This window comes from Balaenoptera borealis (genome assembly GCF_965194805.1).
Source record: "Balaenoptera borealis genome assembly, chromosome: 11".
Taxonomy (NCBI): domain Eukaryota; kingdom Metazoa; phylum Chordata; class Mammalia; order Artiodactyla; family Balaenopteridae; genus Balaenoptera; species Balaenoptera borealis.
Window position 1 is genome coordinate 94330570 of NC_138868.1, and position 18491 is coordinate 94349060.

General features: G+C 41.0%; 2 protein-coding genes across 2 annotated transcripts in view; one reads left to right on the top strand and one right to left on the bottom strand.

Moving 5' to 3' along the window:
* The window catches only part of LOC309604812 (NXPE family member 4-like), a 371441-nt gene that overhangs the window by 137271 nt on the left and 215679 nt on the right, over window positions 1-18491 (bottom strand).
* LOC309604802 (nicotinamide N-methyltransferase) lies at window positions 394-17964 on the top strand. The gene is made up of 3 exons (XM_082339782.1): window positions 394-677; window positions 1673-1880; window positions 15670-17964. Exons 1-3 carry the CDS (start codon window positions 524-526, stop codon window positions 16100-16102), a joined length of 795 nt encoding a protein of 264 aa, XP_082195908.1. The 5' UTR covers window positions 394-523; the 3' UTR covers window positions 16103-17964.

An 18491-nucleotide genomic window follows, 5' to 3' on the forward strand; every position in this document is an offset into this window, starting at 1 on the left:
TCTCTTCATCTTTCCCTTTTTTCTTTTTCTTTTCTTTTTTCTTCTTAAGTTGTTTAAATTTAAACCATTATTTGTGACTCTCTTTCCTGGGAGAATCACTGCAAGAAGAATGATGGTGCCACGGGAAGGTGACCCGTCTGTCTGAACCTAGAGGTTCTTCTATGAGTTAAATAACTTCCCTGGTGAGCCCAGGCGAGTCATCTTGTCTCTAATCCCTTGCAGCTGAACTTCACCCCTTGGCCCAGCGTTGCATACAGCTCACAGCCCTCCCCCTTCCCCTTCCCCCTTCTTTTAGGTTCCCTTCCCCAGGAATTTCATCACTTCCTAGAACTGCCAAAACATTTTTGGTATATTTCTCTCAGTTAGTGTTTAACTAAACATCTACCTCTAAGGGATGGGCTGAACTGGTGGAAGAAATATTGATAGCCAGAGACTCAGGAAGACAGTTTCTGCAGGGTGCCTCCCTGGCTTCTGGAGGGGAGAGAAGGAGGGCAGTGGACCGCTGGCACAGGAGTGAGACACAATGGAATCTGGCTTCACCTCCAAGGACACTTATCTGAGCCATTTTAACCCTCAGGCTTATCTAGAAAAATATTATAACTTTGGGTCCAGACACTCTGCAGAAAAACAGATTCTTAGGCATCTTCTGAAAAATCTTTTCAAGATATTTTGCCTAGGTAAGTTTACCTGTTGTCTGTGTGTCTCCCCTCCAAATGTGAGTCATATAGAGAGAGTCTCAGGGCATGACTCTTTTGTGTCTAATCATAGTTATTTGACAGCCCTTTTGGCATCACCCATTCATTTAACTAGGATAAAAACTAACATTGGGGTGGATATTTTACAGTTTACAGAGTGCTTTTATATCCATTATCTCCTTTGGCCCTGCAAGAGGGTAATCCAAAAACTGGAGTTCTGTCCTTGATTCTACATTGGTTTGCTAGGTCACTAGCCAGACATTTCACTTAAGAAATGGAGATTCTAGGGACTTTCCTGGTGGTCCAGTGGTTTAAGACTTTGCCTTCCAAAGCAGGGGGTGTGGGTTCAATCCCTGATTGGGGAGATAGGATCCCACATGCTCATGGCCAAAAAACCAAAACATAAAACAGAAGCAAAATATTGTAACGAATTCAATAAAGACTTTAAAACTGGTCCACATCAAAAAGAAAATCTTAAAAAAAAAAAAAGAAATGGAGATTCTAGTAATTATTCTATTCCTAACTCAAAGGAATGTTGTGAATGTGCATGAGATAAAGACCTCCCATGAAGGGAGGATGCTTTTTGAAGAACTGGATGCTTTTTGGAGAAAGACATTATAAAAACTCAATTTTTAAAAAATTTTAACTTTCTCTCAAAGCATTCCTTAATAGTTTTTACATTATCTGTGTAGCAGTCTTTCTGGATCAGGGGTCTGTACACCAGATGCAGATCTTTTTTTCCTTCCTCCTAGACCTAAAAATATACCAGCCACATGCTCCACCCTTAAATGGGGAATGGAAAGTAAAAAATATTTTAAAAAGAGACATTGAGGGAAGAGGCCTGACTAGAGAGATGGTCTGTCTTTGGGGCTCTCCTTGGGGCTCCCCAGGATAGTCCTGGCAAACAGAGTGCAAATCAGCTCTATCTGCCACCCTATGTTGCCTGACCCCCTTCCTCATTCTCTCCTCTAAACCAGATGGTGTGAAGGGAGACCTCCTGATCGACATTGGCTCTGGCCCCACCATCTATCAGCTCCTCTCTGCTTGTGAATCCTTCAAGGAGATCATCGCCACTGACTATACTGATCGGAACCTGCAGGAGCTGGAGAAGTGGCTGAAGAAGGAGCCCGGGGCCTTCGACTGGTCCCCAGTGGTGACCTATGTGTGTGAGCTTGAAGGGAACAGGTAGAGAAACTCGGGTCCGCTTCCTGGCTTTCTTAGGGTACCTGGGTGCCAGTTCATTTTTCAGAACCAAAAATTATCCTTAGAGTCCAAGTTGAAAGGCAAAGGAAACAGAGAGAGAGGGAGGGACCAAAGAGAAATCCAAATGGAGGAAGAGAGAGCTAGAGAGAGAGAATGAGAGTGAAGCACACGCGTGTTGTGCGCGCGTGTGCACCTGTGTGTGTATATGTGCACCAGAACAGCAGAAGACATAGCTGAAAAAACTGAAGAGTTGGTTACTGAGCCAAGATGAGTGGTCACAAAACCTTTCCAGGCCTGTGTATGGATGCATTGTGCAGGCCAGATACTGTAGGACCTTGTTTTAGGAAAACGTCAAGTAAGAGGCCAAACCAGCTCCTCGCTAGAAGGTTTCAGGTCGGGGCTTGCTGCCCTAGTGACACTCGTTGCTAGCCATCCAAATGCATAGATCTCTGCTGTGAAAGTGGCTAATGCTGACACCACCAGATACAACAAAAAGCTGACTAGGTTTTTTGTTTTGTTTTGTTTTGTTTTTTTAATTCTTGATGTGGACCATTTTCAAAGTCTTCACCAAATCCGTTACAACATTGCCTCTGTTTTTTATGTTTTGGTTTCTTGGCCGCGAGGCATGCGGGATCCTAGCTCCCCATCCAGGGATCGAACCCGCACCCCCTGCATTGGAAGGCAAAGTCCCAACCACTGGACCGCCAGGGAAGTCCCGCTGACTAGGTTTTTAAACTGAGATTAGCAGCATAAAGGAATTATTCGAAAAGAATTTGTTACTCACCATTCATAAAATTAGGGCTTTACATATCAACAACTAACGATCAAAATCTTATAGTACCCTATCTATAAGTAAATTTATGCAAACAAAGTTTGTTTAAATTACTAATTTCTCCCCACGCAAGAAATTGGCAATAGACTACCAGCCAGAGGTGAAGAGTCGAGCACTTCACTTTGTTATTCCCTTGTCCTGATGTGCCTCCCATTCTACAGCCCAGCCGACCATCAGTGCCTGGAGCATCATGGCTTTGCTGCTATGAATATTGCCAAGACCCCACAGACTCCTTTGTAAATGGCACAAAAAGACCACTTTGGTGTTCTAGAGTTTATCAGAGGAGATCCCTTGTCTCCTAGAGCTCACATCAGGGAAGGCAGGCACATGCCAAATCATTTAGGGCCTTCAAGGCCAAGTTAATGCTTGTGGACTTCAAGTGTAACAAGAAGACATCAGAGGTATAACTAGGAGTGTGATGTGACCCAATTTACATTTACAAAGATCTCTCTGCTATTGTGTAGAGAATGGATTGGAGGTTTAGAGAACAAGAGATGCAGAAGGAAGAGATGTTGGTGGCTTGGACTAGGTGATGGAGAGAGATAGAAGATTTTAAGGTGAATTTTTGAGAGAGAATGATTGAGAGTTGGTAGCGATTGGTTAGTGGGAATGAGGAAAGGGAGGTATCAAGGATGACTCCCATGTTTCTGAACTCAAAACAGGGGAATTGAGGTAACATTCCTGAATCCCAAGTATAAATATAAAATCATGTGGTCTCAACACATCCCTCAGGAGTATGCCTACCTCCATGTTCTTCTGGAGTGATTGATGGTCAATTCATTTTTCTATACTTGCACTTATATTTGATTCCCATCTATTTACCAACTTTTGTTTATTCCTGAGTCAAGTTCTCTTCTGAAAATTTCTCTTAAGTCTGCTTCTATTTCTTTAACCCTCCCATTTTCTTTTAAAGGTCTGCTGACTTTAGCTTATTAGGAGTATTCTAAACTGTATATTCATTTTCTTACGTACTGTTGCTACATTGTCTTAATGGTAGTAAATGTGGATTGTCAAATGTAAGTTATCAATATGACTCATTGGTGGTACAATTCCTTATGGTACAGAAGTATGAATAAACTAGAAGTTTTATCTTGTGTTCCCAATTAAACTTTTTGGTATCATGTGGAGTCACTAAACTTCCACTGGGTTTTGTTGGTCTTTTATTCCCTTTACCAGGGATAGTAAGTATTGAAATCAGATAGTTTGAGTCCTTCAACTTTGTTCTTTGCAAGATTATTTTGGTAAATTTAGTGCCATTACTTTTAGAATAAACTTGTAAATTTCTTCAAAAAAAGTTTACTGAGATTTTATTGTAATTTCTTTGAATTTACAAATCAATTTAGGAGAATGGATATATTGCATCTCTAGTCCATGAACATGGTTTATCTCTACATTTAGTTAGGACTTCAGTTTCTCTCAGTTCTCATATTTTGCATATATTTTGTTAAAATGTCCCTGTGTTTCATGTTTTTTAATGCTACTGTTGATTGTATCTTTTAAATTTCATTTCTATTTCATTTTATTAGTTTCATTTGCTAGTATATAGATGTACAATTTATTTTTTGTATATTAGATCTTGCTGACTTCACTAATTTCATTTTTTATTTTATTTTTTATATTGAAATATAGTTGATTTACAATACTTCTGTTGGTTTCAGGTGTACAGCAAAGTGATTCATTTAACATATATATGTATATATCTATATTCTTTTTTCTATTCTTTTCCATTATAGTTTATTACAAAATATTGCACTAATTAATTTTAATCATTTTTGGTAGATTCCATAGTATTTTCTATGTACATTCTTATATCATCTACAAATAAAAATACTTTTACTTCTTCTATTTCAACTTTATGCCTTTATTTATTTTTTATGCCCTATTACATTGACTAAGACCACCAAAACAATGTTGAACAAAAATGATAAGAACAGACATTTGTACCTTTTTCCATATCTTAGGAAAAAATGTTCAATGATTCATCATTAAGAATGACATTATTTATAGGTTTTTCATAGAAATTCTTTATCAGACTAAGTTCCCTTGTATTTCTAGTTTCTTGGGGGGTTTTAATCAAATGTTAAAATTCGTCAAAAATTTTTTTTGCATTTACTGAGATGGTCATGTGATGTTTCTGCATATTCTGAGAACATGAATTATGTTGGATGATTTTTGGTATTTAAACCAAACTGGCATAAACCCCTTGGTCATGAAGTAGTAATCTTTTTATGTATCTCTGGATGTGATTTGCCAATATTTTGCTAAGGATTTTTGCATCTATATTTATGAGGGATATTGAGCTATAAATTTATTTTCTTGTTATATGCTTGGCAGATTTTGATATCAGCATGATGCTAATTCATATAATAATTTGGAAGTGTTTCTTCCTCCCCTATTTTTTGAAGGCGTTTGTATTATTTCTTCCTTACATGATTGATAGAATTCACCAGTGAAGCTATCTGAACCTGAAGGTTTCTTCCTGGGTGAGGAGGTTTTTTATTAAGAAGAATTATTCCTTTAATGACTGTTTGGATTGTCTATTTCTTCTTTTGTCTGTTTTGATAAGTACTATTTTTCAAGGAATTTGTCCTTTACATCTTGGTTGTCAACTTTATTGTCATAAAGTTTTTTTTTACAATATCCCTTTATTACTCTTTTAATGTCTGTAGGATCTTTGGTGATTGTCCCTCTTTCATTCTTAAAATTGGCAATTTGTCTTTTTCTTTTAATCTTGATTGATCTTGTTAGAGATTGATACATTTTATTAATCTTTTCAAAGAACCAGCTTTTGGCTTTGTTGATTTTCTCAGTTGTCCATTGTGTATTCCTTTGATTTCTGCTCTTACTTTTCTTATTTTCTGTCTTCCACTTACTTTAGTTTTAATATGCTCTTCTTTTTCTAGCTTCTTGAGATGGAAGCTTAGGTCATTTATTCTCACACTTTCCTTCAGCACTCTTTTAGCTGCATCCCATGACTTTTGATGTGTCATATTTTTGTTATTATCCAATTCAGCATATATTCTAATTTTCTTTGTGATTTCTTCTTTGACCATAAATTATTTGTAATTGTGTTGCTTAATTTCCAAAATTGTTGGGATTTTTTTTTCTAGATATTGTTACTGGTTTCTAATTAAATTTCATTGTAGTCAGAGGTTTATTTTGTGACCCAGCATATGATCTATTTGGTGAACATTCTATGTGTTCTACATTGAAAAGAATGTATATTGTCCAGTTGTTGGTGTCGTTTCTATAAATATTAATTCAGTCAGGTAGATTGATAATATTGTTCAAATTCTCTACATGATTTTTTGTTTACTTATTCTATCAATTACTGGGAGAGAGAGATGTTAAAAATCTCAAATTATGATTGTGGATTCATCCCTAACTCCTCATAGTTCTGCCAACATTTTCTTCATGCATTTTGAAGCTTTGTTATTAGCGGCATATACTTTTAGGGTTGTTATGTCTTCTTGATGAATTGACTATTTTATCATTATATCTCCCTTTACATCCAGTAATACACTTTGTTTTGAGGTCGACTTTGATATTAATATAGCCACACCAGCCTTCTTATTCTTGGTGATGGCATAAGGTGGTAGGGACCTCTAAGATGGTCCCCACTAATCTTCACTTCAGGTATTCACGCTCTTGCTTAATTCTCTCCCCATGAGTGTCCATTGGATTTAATGACTGGATTCTAACAAATATGGTGCTGTAGAGTGATGGGACATCAATTCTGAGATTAGGATACAAAGAGACTACAGCTTCCCTATTGGGTGCTCTCTCTTACAGTCACTCACTTGTCCTAAGGAGTGAGTTTGGAAGCAAATTTACCCCCAGGTGGGCCTTCAGATGACACTGGACAATTCTGAGAGTGGCCAACACTACAGTCTCATGAGGGACCTTGCACCAGAGACACTCAGCTAATCTGTACCCAAGTATCTGACCTGCAGAAACTGTGAGATGAATGTTTGTCATTTTAAATTGCTAAGTTTGGGGGTAATTTATTATGTAACAATAGATAAATAACATACATGGTATAGCTTTTTCTACCCTTTTGTTTTCAACCTGTCCGTGTTTTTATATTTAAAATGACTTTTTTTCAAATAACATGTAGTAGGTCTTGCTTTTCAATCCAACCTGACAATTTCTACATTTTAACTGGATTGTTTACTCAATTTACATTTAATGTAATTAGTGATATTGTATGGCTGAGTCTAAATCTACCATCTTGGTATATATTTTCTATTTGTCCCATCTGTCTGGTGTTCATTTGTACCTTTGTCCTGCTTCTTGTTGGTGAATGAAATAATTTTTGTTTTTCCATTTATATAGTATAATTATACACATTTTTAGTATGCCTTTATCTCCTCTATTGACTTTTTTCTCCTCTATTGACCTCTTTTGTGTTTTGTGTGTGTGTATGTGCACGCGTGCGCATGACTTTTCTAGAAATTACATAATATATTTGCAACGTCTCATGAACAATGTAAGATATTACAACAGTGTAATTCCTTTAACCCACTCTCCTGCCCCTTATACACTTGTTGTCATATATTTATTCTGTATAAACTATAACACTATAATACACTGTTATAATTTTTGCTTTAAGCAGTCAGTGCTTTTATTTTCTTTATTGTTTTATTTTTAATTTTGGTTAAGAAAACACACATCATAAAATTTATCACCTTAATTCTTTAAGTGTACAGTTTTGTAGTTTTAAGTATATTCACATCAGTCAGTAGTATTTTCAATAAATATATATAAAGTCTCCTGTGTTTATCCACAAATCTGTCCTGTCTAGTATTCTTCACTCCTTTCTGCAGATCTAGGCTTCTATCTGACATCATTTCCCTTCACCTGGAGGACTTCTTTTAGTGTTTTTGTATAATGCATTTCTGCTGGAGACAAATTCTCTCAGCTTATCAATATCAGGTAAGAATCAATAATTCTTTTCTTCCTCGTAATATGAGGGATTTAACAATTTTTGACACCCAAAGTCCTTCTGGCATCTTCCTTCCCAGTGTTTATTGTTAAACTTTGAGATTTTAAATCCAAATATTGTAATTTAAAGTATTATTTTTATATTTTCTTTCAACATCATATGCTCTCAGTTTGTAATCATATTTGCAATTATGTGGATGTATTTTATGCTCATTTTATATGATTTTTTTAGTTGTTGAGTTTTAAATTCCGATTCATGTCATAGTCAACTGAATAGGTCTTTGGACCTTTTTCAAGAAGAACACAAAGATGACATATTTTCTACGCCCATGAATATTGGGAAGGTATTTTTGGTGCCCTTACTCATGAGCCACTTTGTAAAATTGTTTAGTATTGCTTAAACATTGCTCCATGTTTTTCCCCCGCATTAAGTAAGAAATCAAGAGAGGCTATTTTCACATGCCATTTTAACCTGTAAACCCCTTACTTAGAATTTTATGCTGGCTAGAGCCTTCAAACTTCAGATATGTTCTTCAAGATAACAGTAATTTCAAACTTTTTAAATGGACTATGTGATTTCACAGAATGAAATTGACATTAACTAGAAGAAAACTGCAGTGATGAGGATTTAGACAATATTCAAAATTATTAAATAAGGAATTTCCCAGGACTTATAGAATATCAGGGAAAGTTTATCAAAAAGTTCTTAGTCGTTGTCAGACAGCACATCTTTCCAAGGTCCAAATCATGCTTCAAGAGGCTTTTAGAACTTTGTTCTCAATTTCTCTAGCTATCACAAGCCTTTGCATCTTATTCAGAAATGAACCCTTGGGCTTCCCCTGTGGCGCAGTGGCTGAGAATCTGCCTGCCAATGCAGGGCACACGGGTTCGAGCCCTGGTCTGGGAAAATCCCACATGCCACGGAGCCTCTAGGCCCGTGAGCCACAACTACTGAGCCTGTGCGTCTGGAGCCTGTGCTCCCAACAAGAGAGGCCGCGATAGTGAGAGCCCCGCGCACCGCGATGAAGAGTGGCCCCCGCTTGCCACAACTAAAGAAAGCCCTCGCACAGAAACGAAGACCCAACACAGCCAAAAATAAATAAATTAAAAAAAAAAAAAAGAAATGAACCCTTAACATCTAGCAGGATACTGAAAGCATTACTTATCTCAAGCCAGAATCATCAGCTCGTAGCAATTGTTCCTGAGACACTGTCCCTTCCCAATCACTCTGTCAGACTAAGGAACTGTATTTTGGGCAGTAAAATTCTGCATTCTCACCCTTATCCTTCTGCTAGATCTTGTGGCTTCAACTGTTTTGAGAATGATTGTGATCCCATTCAACTAATGTCTTTCTTGCATCTTCAAGTTCCTCTATCAACCCACAACCTATTTCCCCTGAGATTATTTCTTCTTTATCTGAAGCTATTTCTTATGTTGACTGCTGCAAGAGACAATTTGAGCTGTCTCCTTTTCCTCCTGTTCCTCTGGAGTGTGACTCAGACATTTAGATACCATTCATTTTTACAATTATCTGAAAAGTTGTAAGACACTGGTACCAAATTCTTGTCTCACACTATACATATTCATCAAGTCAGCAAGTCAAATACTAAGATATAACTAACTACTCAAGCACAAACCAAGGAAAATGAGCATTACCTTAAGAAATCCTAGAAGCAGCATTAATTTACCTCTGGCACCTGGAACCTGGAACACATTGCCTTGTGGTCCACAGACGAGCAGCTTCCATATCATCTGGGAACTTATTAGGAATGCAGATTCTCAGGCCTACCTTCAGAATCTGCATTTTAACAAGATCTGCAGGGGACTGTATGCATTTTACAGTTTGAGAAGCACTGGTGTCTGGAACGGAGCTCCCCAACAGGTATGTCAGGACATGCTAGTGGGGATGAGTTAGAGGTGTGCTCTGCAGGTTCTCCTCAGCCCTCGGCCCTTGGGCCAGCAGGGAGGGGTCTGGGGAGGTTGGAGCCCCTCCTGGTTGCCTCTACAGACGGCAGCTCCTCCACTTACCTCCGTGTACCTGACAGGAGAAAGCTTGAGCACCTGTAGAGGTGGCGGTTCTCTGAAATAAATGCTTTCCATACAAAGATGTTCGTATCTATTGAAAAAGATGTTTGTCTAGGGCCCCAAATAGACATACCTGTGCCAAATTTGTTCTGTGAACTAGTGAACTGCTTCTATCCCAAAGCATCTCTGTATTCCCAAGTCTTGTAAAAGATTGATATTCCTTCTCAAACCTGCGATCTTGGTGGTCATGATGATTGCCTCAGGGATGCCTAGGAAAAACTTCTGCCTTTTACAAGGATGTCTTTCTCTTGAACACGGGCTCTCACTGCATTATCTCTTGGGGGAAATTAACAGGACAGGTTGAAAAACCTTCAACTGTCCATTTCTTCAAATGGTAAACATTTCTATTCCTGTGTGTCAAAGCATCTCAAACTTAACGTGCCCAAAATAGAGCTATGATCTTCCCCAAATCTGCTTTATTTCCGGTATTCTTATCTCCTTGAATGGCACCATCATATAATTAATTGGAGAAGCCAGAAACCTGGAAGTCAGTCCTGTCATCTCCCTGTCAGTCATGTTTCATGACCAGCAACAAGTTCTGTCCACTTCACTTCCTGAGTTCCTCTTAAACCAGTATATTTCTTCCAGTATTTTCCATGCAAGCTGTTTTCTTGGTCCAAGCTACCATCCTCTCCTTCCTAACTGGCCTCCCACCTCCATTCTTGTCCCAAATTGATTGCCTCAAAGTATAAATCTGATCATATCACTCCTTTCCTTAGCACCCCCTTAATATCTCCCCACGGCCTTTAGGATAAAAAGCAAAATTCTTAACATGGTCCACAAAGCCCTGTCTAGTCTGGCACCTGCCTTGTGGTCCCCAGACTAGCAGCTTCCATGTCAACTGGTGGGCGCTTACCTTTTTGCCTCCCGTTCAGCCATGCGCTGCTTCGTTTCCTGAGGTTCAGCCACACTGGCTTTCTCCTCTCCATGTTTCTTCCCACCAAAGGGCCTTTGCTCTTGCTATTTCCTCTTACTGGAGTATCCTCCTCCCTCCCTCCTCTCTTTGGTCCAGTTCACTCCTACTTATTTATCGTCTGTTTCTCTGCTCACCTGACTCCTTTCCGGAGGAGCTTTCCCTCATGCTTCTACACTGAGTCAAGCTCCCAGTATTCTTCTCTTAGTGCCGTGTGCCCCTCCTGCCTGGCAATCATCACAGCTTTAATGTTTCAGTTTTGTGGATGATCATTGGATTACGTCTTCCTCCCCCACCGGACTGTAATCTCCATGAGGATAGGATTTGTTTCTCATCCGTCCCACCTTAGGTCTCCACTGCCCGGTGCTCTTCCTGGCACACAATAGAAGGTCAAAAAATATTTATAAAAGAAGTGACTGCATGCATTTTGCTTTCCAGACGCTGCCTCCTAGTGTCACTCAGCTGTGGCCTGTATCGAAGGTTCACCAGTGATGAGTCCTTTCGCTCTTACAATTCTCACGTTGACATCCAAGCTTATTCAGCTTTTCACTTCCTTTACACGTCTTGATGGTTTTCCCTCAGGAGGGCCTGCTGGAACCTCTGGGGATGGGGCTTGGGGAGGTAAGTGTAATGGAAAAAAGCTTGTCCAGGGGGTTCTGATTCACCACCCGCCTTGCAGCGTCAGGGCAGGAAGATCCTGCTTTAAATCTCAGGATAACTACCTGGGGTCTGGAAAGACAATCTTACAAAGTGTTCTTCCCAGGAGTCTCACTCTATCCTTTCCTCCCCCTCTCCCTCCCCAGTTCCTTCAGGCTTTTATAGACAGCATATTTACAGGGGATGTGGCTCTTTTTTTTTTTTTTTTTTTTTTTTTACATATTGATTCCTTTGAAAGGCTAGATCTTTAGAGCTAGAGAAACGGCCACACGGTGGTTAGCTTTCTGTAAAACTGCATAACGTTTTTCTGGTGTGTATTTATTCCCTACCCCTTGAGCTAAACATGAGGCTGAGTGGTAACTGCCTGTGTCTCCAGGCGAGGCCATTTCATTGCAGGTGTATCACAGGCCCCGAGGAGCCCTGAGGTGTAATCTTTACATAGCTGCCTTGGCAACTGAGTTCACCAATGCTTGTAGTGCACCCGAGGACAAGCAGGTATCCCGACAGTGGGTGTTTCTAACAAATTTCCCTCTCAAATTGGCACCTTCTCTGCCAGCTTTCCAGACTTCACAGTGTGTCTCACAGTTTGGGAACAATTTCCATCATCATCTGACTGGCAAGTACTAGTTCTGTGGCAACTTGTGTTTTTAAAATAGCTTCATACACAGTAGGGTCCAGAGGTCCAACCTGCCTCTGACGTAATCACTTAAATACACATTACCGTAATGTTCCCAAGAGACAGCATCGTCTTTGGACACGTTCAAAAGAACACTACGTTGTCACTTGTTTAGCTTTTTGTATACACTTAAGTTATCCATAGGTGAAGATAGGTTATTTGAATTTTTTCTATTCTAGATTAATTTACCTCTTCAAAGCCATGTTTCACACAGACTTTCATAATGTTGAGTTATTATTTTTTATTCTTAAAATGATCTGTCAAATTATGCACGTTCTGTCAGGCGGGGTGGAAGCTTTGTAACTGATTTCCCTATTTTTAGAACGACTAACCCTCCCGGTTTGTCCAGGACTGAGACGGGTTCCCAGGACATGGGATTTTCAGTGCAAAAACCAGAAAAGTCCAGACCACTGGGGCAAATTTGTCACCCTACTACCATTTCTACCCCAATAAGAGGAACAGGTAGACCCAGTCAAAGGCAATTATCATTCCTGTATCTCCCAGTTTATCCCTGAAAGTAATATCTTGCAAAGCTTCTTTTTTTTTCTCTCTCTCTCTCTTTTTTTAAAAAAAAATTTTATTTATTTATTGGTTGCACTGGGTCTTTGTTGCTGTGTGTGGGCTTTCTCTAATTGCGGCGAGCAGGGGCTACTCTTTGTTGTGGTGCATGGGCTTCTCATTGCAGTGGCTTCTATTGTTGCCGAGCACAGGCTCTAGGCGCGCGGACTTCAGTAGTTGTGGCTCACGGACTCTAGAGCGCAGGCTCAGTAGTTGTGGCGCACAGGCTTAGTTTCTTCGCGGCATGTGGGATCTTCCTAGACCAGGGCTCGAACCCGTGTTCCCTGCATTGGCAGGCGGATTCTTAACCACTGCGCCACCAGGAACCTCCTCTCTCTCTCTCTCTCTCTCCCTCTCCCTCTCTCTCTCTCTCTCTCTCTCTCTCTCTCTCTCTCCCTCTCTCTCTCTCTCTCTCTCTCCCCCCCTCTCTCCCTCTCTCGCTCTCTCTCTCCTCTCTCTCTCTCTCTCCCTCTCTCCCTCCCTCCCTCCCTCCATCTCTCTCTTTTAATAGAACACCTTTATTGAGATAAAGTTCACATAACATACGATTCACGCATGTAAAGTGTGCCATTCAGTAGCTCTTAGTATGTTCACAGAATTGCGTGATCCTCAGCACGATTTTAGAACATTTCATAACTCCCCAAAGAAACCCTATACCCACCAGCGGTCATTCTCCTTTCCCCCAGTCCTCTCAGCCCCTAGCAACCACTGGTCTGCTTTCGGTCTCTACAGATTTGTCTTTTCTAGATATTTCATATAAATGGAATCATACAATATGCGGCCTTTTGTGCCTGGCTTCTGTCACTGAGCATCATGTTTTCAAGGTTCTTCCATGTTGTAGCCTGTGTCAGTTGTTCGTTCCTTTTTATTACTGAACAATATTCCATTGTATGGATAGACCACATTTTATTTATCTATTCATAATTTCATGGACATTTGGGTTGTTCCCATCTTTTGGCTATTATGAATAATGCTGCTATAAATACTCATGGACAAGTTTTTGTGTGGACACATGTTTTCATTTCTCTTGGGTATAATCCTATGATTAGAATTCCTGAGTCATAGAGTCTGCCATACAGAGTGAAGTAAGTCAGAAAGAGAAAAACAAATACCGTATGCTAACACATATATATGGAATCTAAGAAAAAAAATGGTTATGAAGAACCTAGGGGCAGGACAGGAATAAAGACACAGATGTAGAGAATAGTCTTGAGGACACGGGGAGGGGGAAGGGTAAGCTGGGATGAAGTGAGAGAGTGGCATGGACATATATACACTACCAAATGTAAAATAGATAGCTAGTGGGAAGCAGCCACACAGCACAGGGAGATCAGCTCAGTGCTTTGTGACCACCTAGAGGGGTGGGATAAGGAGGGTGGGAGGGAGACGCAAGAGGGAGGAGATATGGGGATATATGTGTATGTATAGCTGATTCACTTTGTTATAAAGCAGAAACTAACACACCAGTGTAAAGCAATTATACACCAATAAAGATGTTAAAAAAAAAAACAGAATTCCTGGGTCATGTTAAATCTCTATGTTAAACCTTTTTTTTTTTTTTTTTTGGGAACTTCCAGACTGTTTTCCAAAGTAGCTGGACCATTTTACCATCTCACCAGCAGTGTATGTAGGTTCCAGTTTCTCCACGTCCTTGCCAACACTTAGTTATTATCTGTCATTTTTATTATAATCATCCTAGTTGGTTCGAAGTGGTATCTCATGGTTTGATTTTCATTTCTCTGATGTCAGCGATATTGAGCATCTTTTCATATGCTTATTAAGCTTCTTAAATGGAAAATTATAACACAATTAAAGGATGTTTGTAAATAACTGATTATACACACTAGGCTTAAGATTTTAACTAAATATTTAAATAGGATGTCCACAGCTAATTGCTATTATCTCAAATCATTCTACCTGGAGGTAAATCTCCAAGTTTTCTTTAAACCATCAACTTTTCCTCATGAACGGAAATGGTCCCAGTATAAATCTCTCTCACTTGCTCTGATGTTGGGCCATCCTCTGTTCTCTCTATCAAGCATTGTTGCCTGAGTGGCTGTTTTCTTCTGGAGCCAGTGACTGTGTGTTCCTTGCACATAAGCCTGGATTTGCACCCCTGGTGCTTTGTTGATTAACTTCCTCAAAGTGTTGGATACTCAATCATCACTCATACAATTTGGGCTCAGTGGCCTTCTGGGCACTTTATACACTCAGCAATTCCTCTCTTTGTCTTACCTCTCTGATTTTCTGCTACTTCTTTTCCTTTGTCTGTTCCCTTTCTGCAGTTTCTCTTGTTCACTCTATGTGTTTATTTAATTTCGTTCATTGGTTAGTTTGTTCCTTTATTCCTCCACTAATAAATTCCAAAAGGATCTGAGGCACTGGATTCCATCTCCTGCCCTTGCCTTTTCTCCTTCTGTCATTAACGAATTTTCTCTCAAGAAACCCCATTGATTTGGCAGAAAATGTTAGGATTCCTAGCAAGGCTACCAAGAAAACTATCTCCATCAGGAAACATACTCCCTACCTGCAATATCTTTTGGAGCCTGAGAATGGAAACAAGGAGTTTTCATCTTTCTAGAACGGCCCTGGTCACAGTTGTGTGACATGATCAACAGTTTCTACGAATGTCTATGGATGACCTCCTATTGATCAGCAACTACTACAAAGATACCATTTCTGCATTTAAACCCATTATTGCTTGATATATGTGGCCAAACAGTCACTACCTTACAGTTTGGCACAGGGAACAAGGGTAATAATAATAATAATAACAATAATAAATGATCTAGGCACTATTCTAAGCAGTAGAAGAAGAATAATTTCATGGGGGCAGTCCACTGTAGAAGCAGGCAACTAGGTATTTTTATTATCATTTCCATATTATTATTTACTTTGTAAAAAAGATTTAACCCAGCGCAAGGTAATATGGTCACATTCAGATACCAGAATGGTCCCTCATTTCTTCTTTCTCTGTTTTTACAACAGGGATGGCCCTAAGGTTATAACGTTTGGGACAACACTGCCATTTTCATTCCTGACCTAAGAGATCTGGGGTTCCCATGAGTGGGGTAGCCAGCGATCTTTGTCGGTTTGTGTGTTTCAGAGTCAAGGGGCCAGAGAAGGAGGAGAAGTTGAGGCGGGCGCTCAAGCAGGTCCTGAAGTGTGACGTGACTCAGAGCTGGCCGCTGGGGGCTGTCCCACTGCCCCTGGCCGACTGCCTGCTCAGCACATTGTGCCTGGACGCCGCCTGTCCGGACCTCTCTGCCTACCGCACGGCCCTCAGGAACCTCGGCAGCCTGCTGAAGCCGGGGGGCTTCCTGGTGCTCGTGGATGCTCTGAAGAGCAGCTACTACATGATCGGCGAGCAGAGGTTCTCCAGCCTCTGCCTGGGCCGGGAGGCAGTGGAGGCTGCCGTGAGGGAGGCCGGCTACACCATTGAACAGTTTGAAGTGATCTCCCAAAGTTATTCTTCTGACATGGCCAACAACGAAGGGCTTTTCTCCCTGGTGGGGCGGAAGCTGAGCACATCTGTATGATACCTTGGGGTCGCCAATTAAAGCAATTCCTCTGGCTTGCCCAGTTGACTTCAATCCTTGGTTCCAACTGCCATGGTCATTGTTCTGAGTAGAGGCTAATGGCTGGGGCCCAGTGGTTCATCTAGGGCAGGGTTGGAGTGGTCAGTCTGCCTAGGAACCATTAGTTGACCACCTACTCTGTGCTCCCCATGTGTGCTGGTGTTATAAGGACTCCAACATGACAAATGGGCATGTCTAGTCTTCACTGCCTATGATTACAAAAGAATACCTCATTTTCCTTGAATATCCCAGTTATGATGGCTTAAGCCCACACATGCCTACAGAGAAGTGTCTGCAGTTATTCACTCCTCATTTCCTGGGGGGCCCTGATGCCTTCTTCTCTCCCAGGAACAGACTTCTCCTGTTCTTCACTTCTTGTCTTCTCTGGGGACCATGTCCTCCTCTGGGGTCTACTGGTGCTACCACCACCCAGGGTCAGAGAACAGCTGTCACTTTTGCCTCTTGGTCTCAAGAATGGGGTAGGCCTTTCTTTTACTTCCCTCAACACACCTGAGCCAAGGCTGTGACTTTTATACCTGAATAGAAATTTAGGAGTTAGTAAGAGAGAAAAGAGACCCTGTCTTACAGGTGCTATTAGAAACGAGTATCTTTGGGAATTCCCTGGTGGTCCAGTGGTGAGGACTCCACGCTTTCACTGCTGAGGGCCTGGATTCAGTCCATGGTCAGGGAACTAAGATCCTGAAAGGCACGCTGTGTGGCCAAAAAAGAAAAAAAAAAAAAAAGAAAGCAACAAGTATCTCAGAGCCCACATCCGTAGAGGGTCCTGGAAGGTAGCCTGTTGGCATAGCTTTTGGCCAAGCATCTACTTATCTACTTGGAGTTAGCATACCTCCATATGGCACGGCCACCCTTTCTGGGTCCTATGCCCATCACCCCGAGGCTCTAAAACAGAAGTTGACAAACTACGACCCAGGAGCCAAATCCAGCCTGCTGCCCATTTTGTAAAGTTTTATTGGAACATAGTCATGGCCATTCATTTGCGTACTGTCTATGGTTGTTTTCCTGCTGTGATGGCAGAACTGAGTAATTACGAGAGCAACTGTATGTATAGCCTGAAAAGCCTAAAATATCTATTATTGGATCTTTGTAAAAAAAAGTTTGCCTCCCCCTACCCGAGAGAGAGAAGGAGTTTCCTCCTCACCCCGGTCTGAGGCCCCTTTCTCTAGTCTTCATTTCTCATCCCAAGATTTCTCTCTTCCTAGGATTACTGACAGTGGACATTTCTGCTTCTCACAAGGGAGAGTCCTTCCTCCCCACTCCCCAGACATGCAATGACAGTCACATTAGGGCACGAGAGTCCAACACCAGTACATTTTTGTTTACTTGGTTGTAAATAACACAGTATTGGTCCATTTCCGAGACATTTCCAATTGTTCAGTTATCCTAGGACACTCACATCACAACATTCTAACCTGCTTACGAGTTCTAGAGATTCTGTCCTGAAGGCCACTAACAGGCCAGTCCAGGCTGCATCAAGAAGGCCAAGTCCAGCTCTGTTCCTGTAAGCAGGTGGGGAGGGTCAGACATGTGCATCCTTTCTCCAAATAACTGTTCCCAGAAGGCAGCACACTTAGCTCCCCAGGAGCCAGCACCAGTCACCCAGGCCCGAAGGAAGCTACAAAGTCTGTGGAGACTGGGCTCTCCCAAAACTGTGCCATCTGCCTCCACCCAGAATGAAGGTCACAGCGTCTGAAAACGTCTGCATTTGGTTACCCCCCTAGCCCACCCAAGGCAATGGCCCTTGCTTACATTTGCATAACAGCAAAGAAAAACATAAGCCTACTTTTAAAACAGGATTTCCTGGTTTCAACCTCTTTTAAAAACAGCAATTTCTTTTTAAAACAAGCTTTCAACTGATGATAGGTTTTCTACTTTGACCTATGCAATTTTGGCTGGGTGGGGGGGAGGAGCGGGGTGGATGCCAGCGGAAGAAGCTGAGACCAGATTGCCCACAACAGCTTTGTAAGGCACAGTCCCTGAGCAGATTAGTCTTCTGTGATTTCACCTCTAAGATGACATTTATGGTAACACTTTTTGTTTCCCCACTGAACTGTGAGCCTCTTGGGTTTATATTTGGATTCCCCAACCCTTTGGCCAGACATGGTCTAGGCTCTGGGCACAGAGCAGTGAATAGCGGAGGTTAGAACCCTGTTCTGGGAGTTTATGTTCTAGAAGAGGAAGTGGGGGGACAGGAAGATAAGGAAACTAATCGATCAATGAATGAGATACTTTCTGATAGCGATCAGAGCTATGAAGGCACTATAACAGGATAATGGGCTGGAGACTGTCTGATTGACAGAACATCTGACTAAAAAATGGTTTAAAAAAT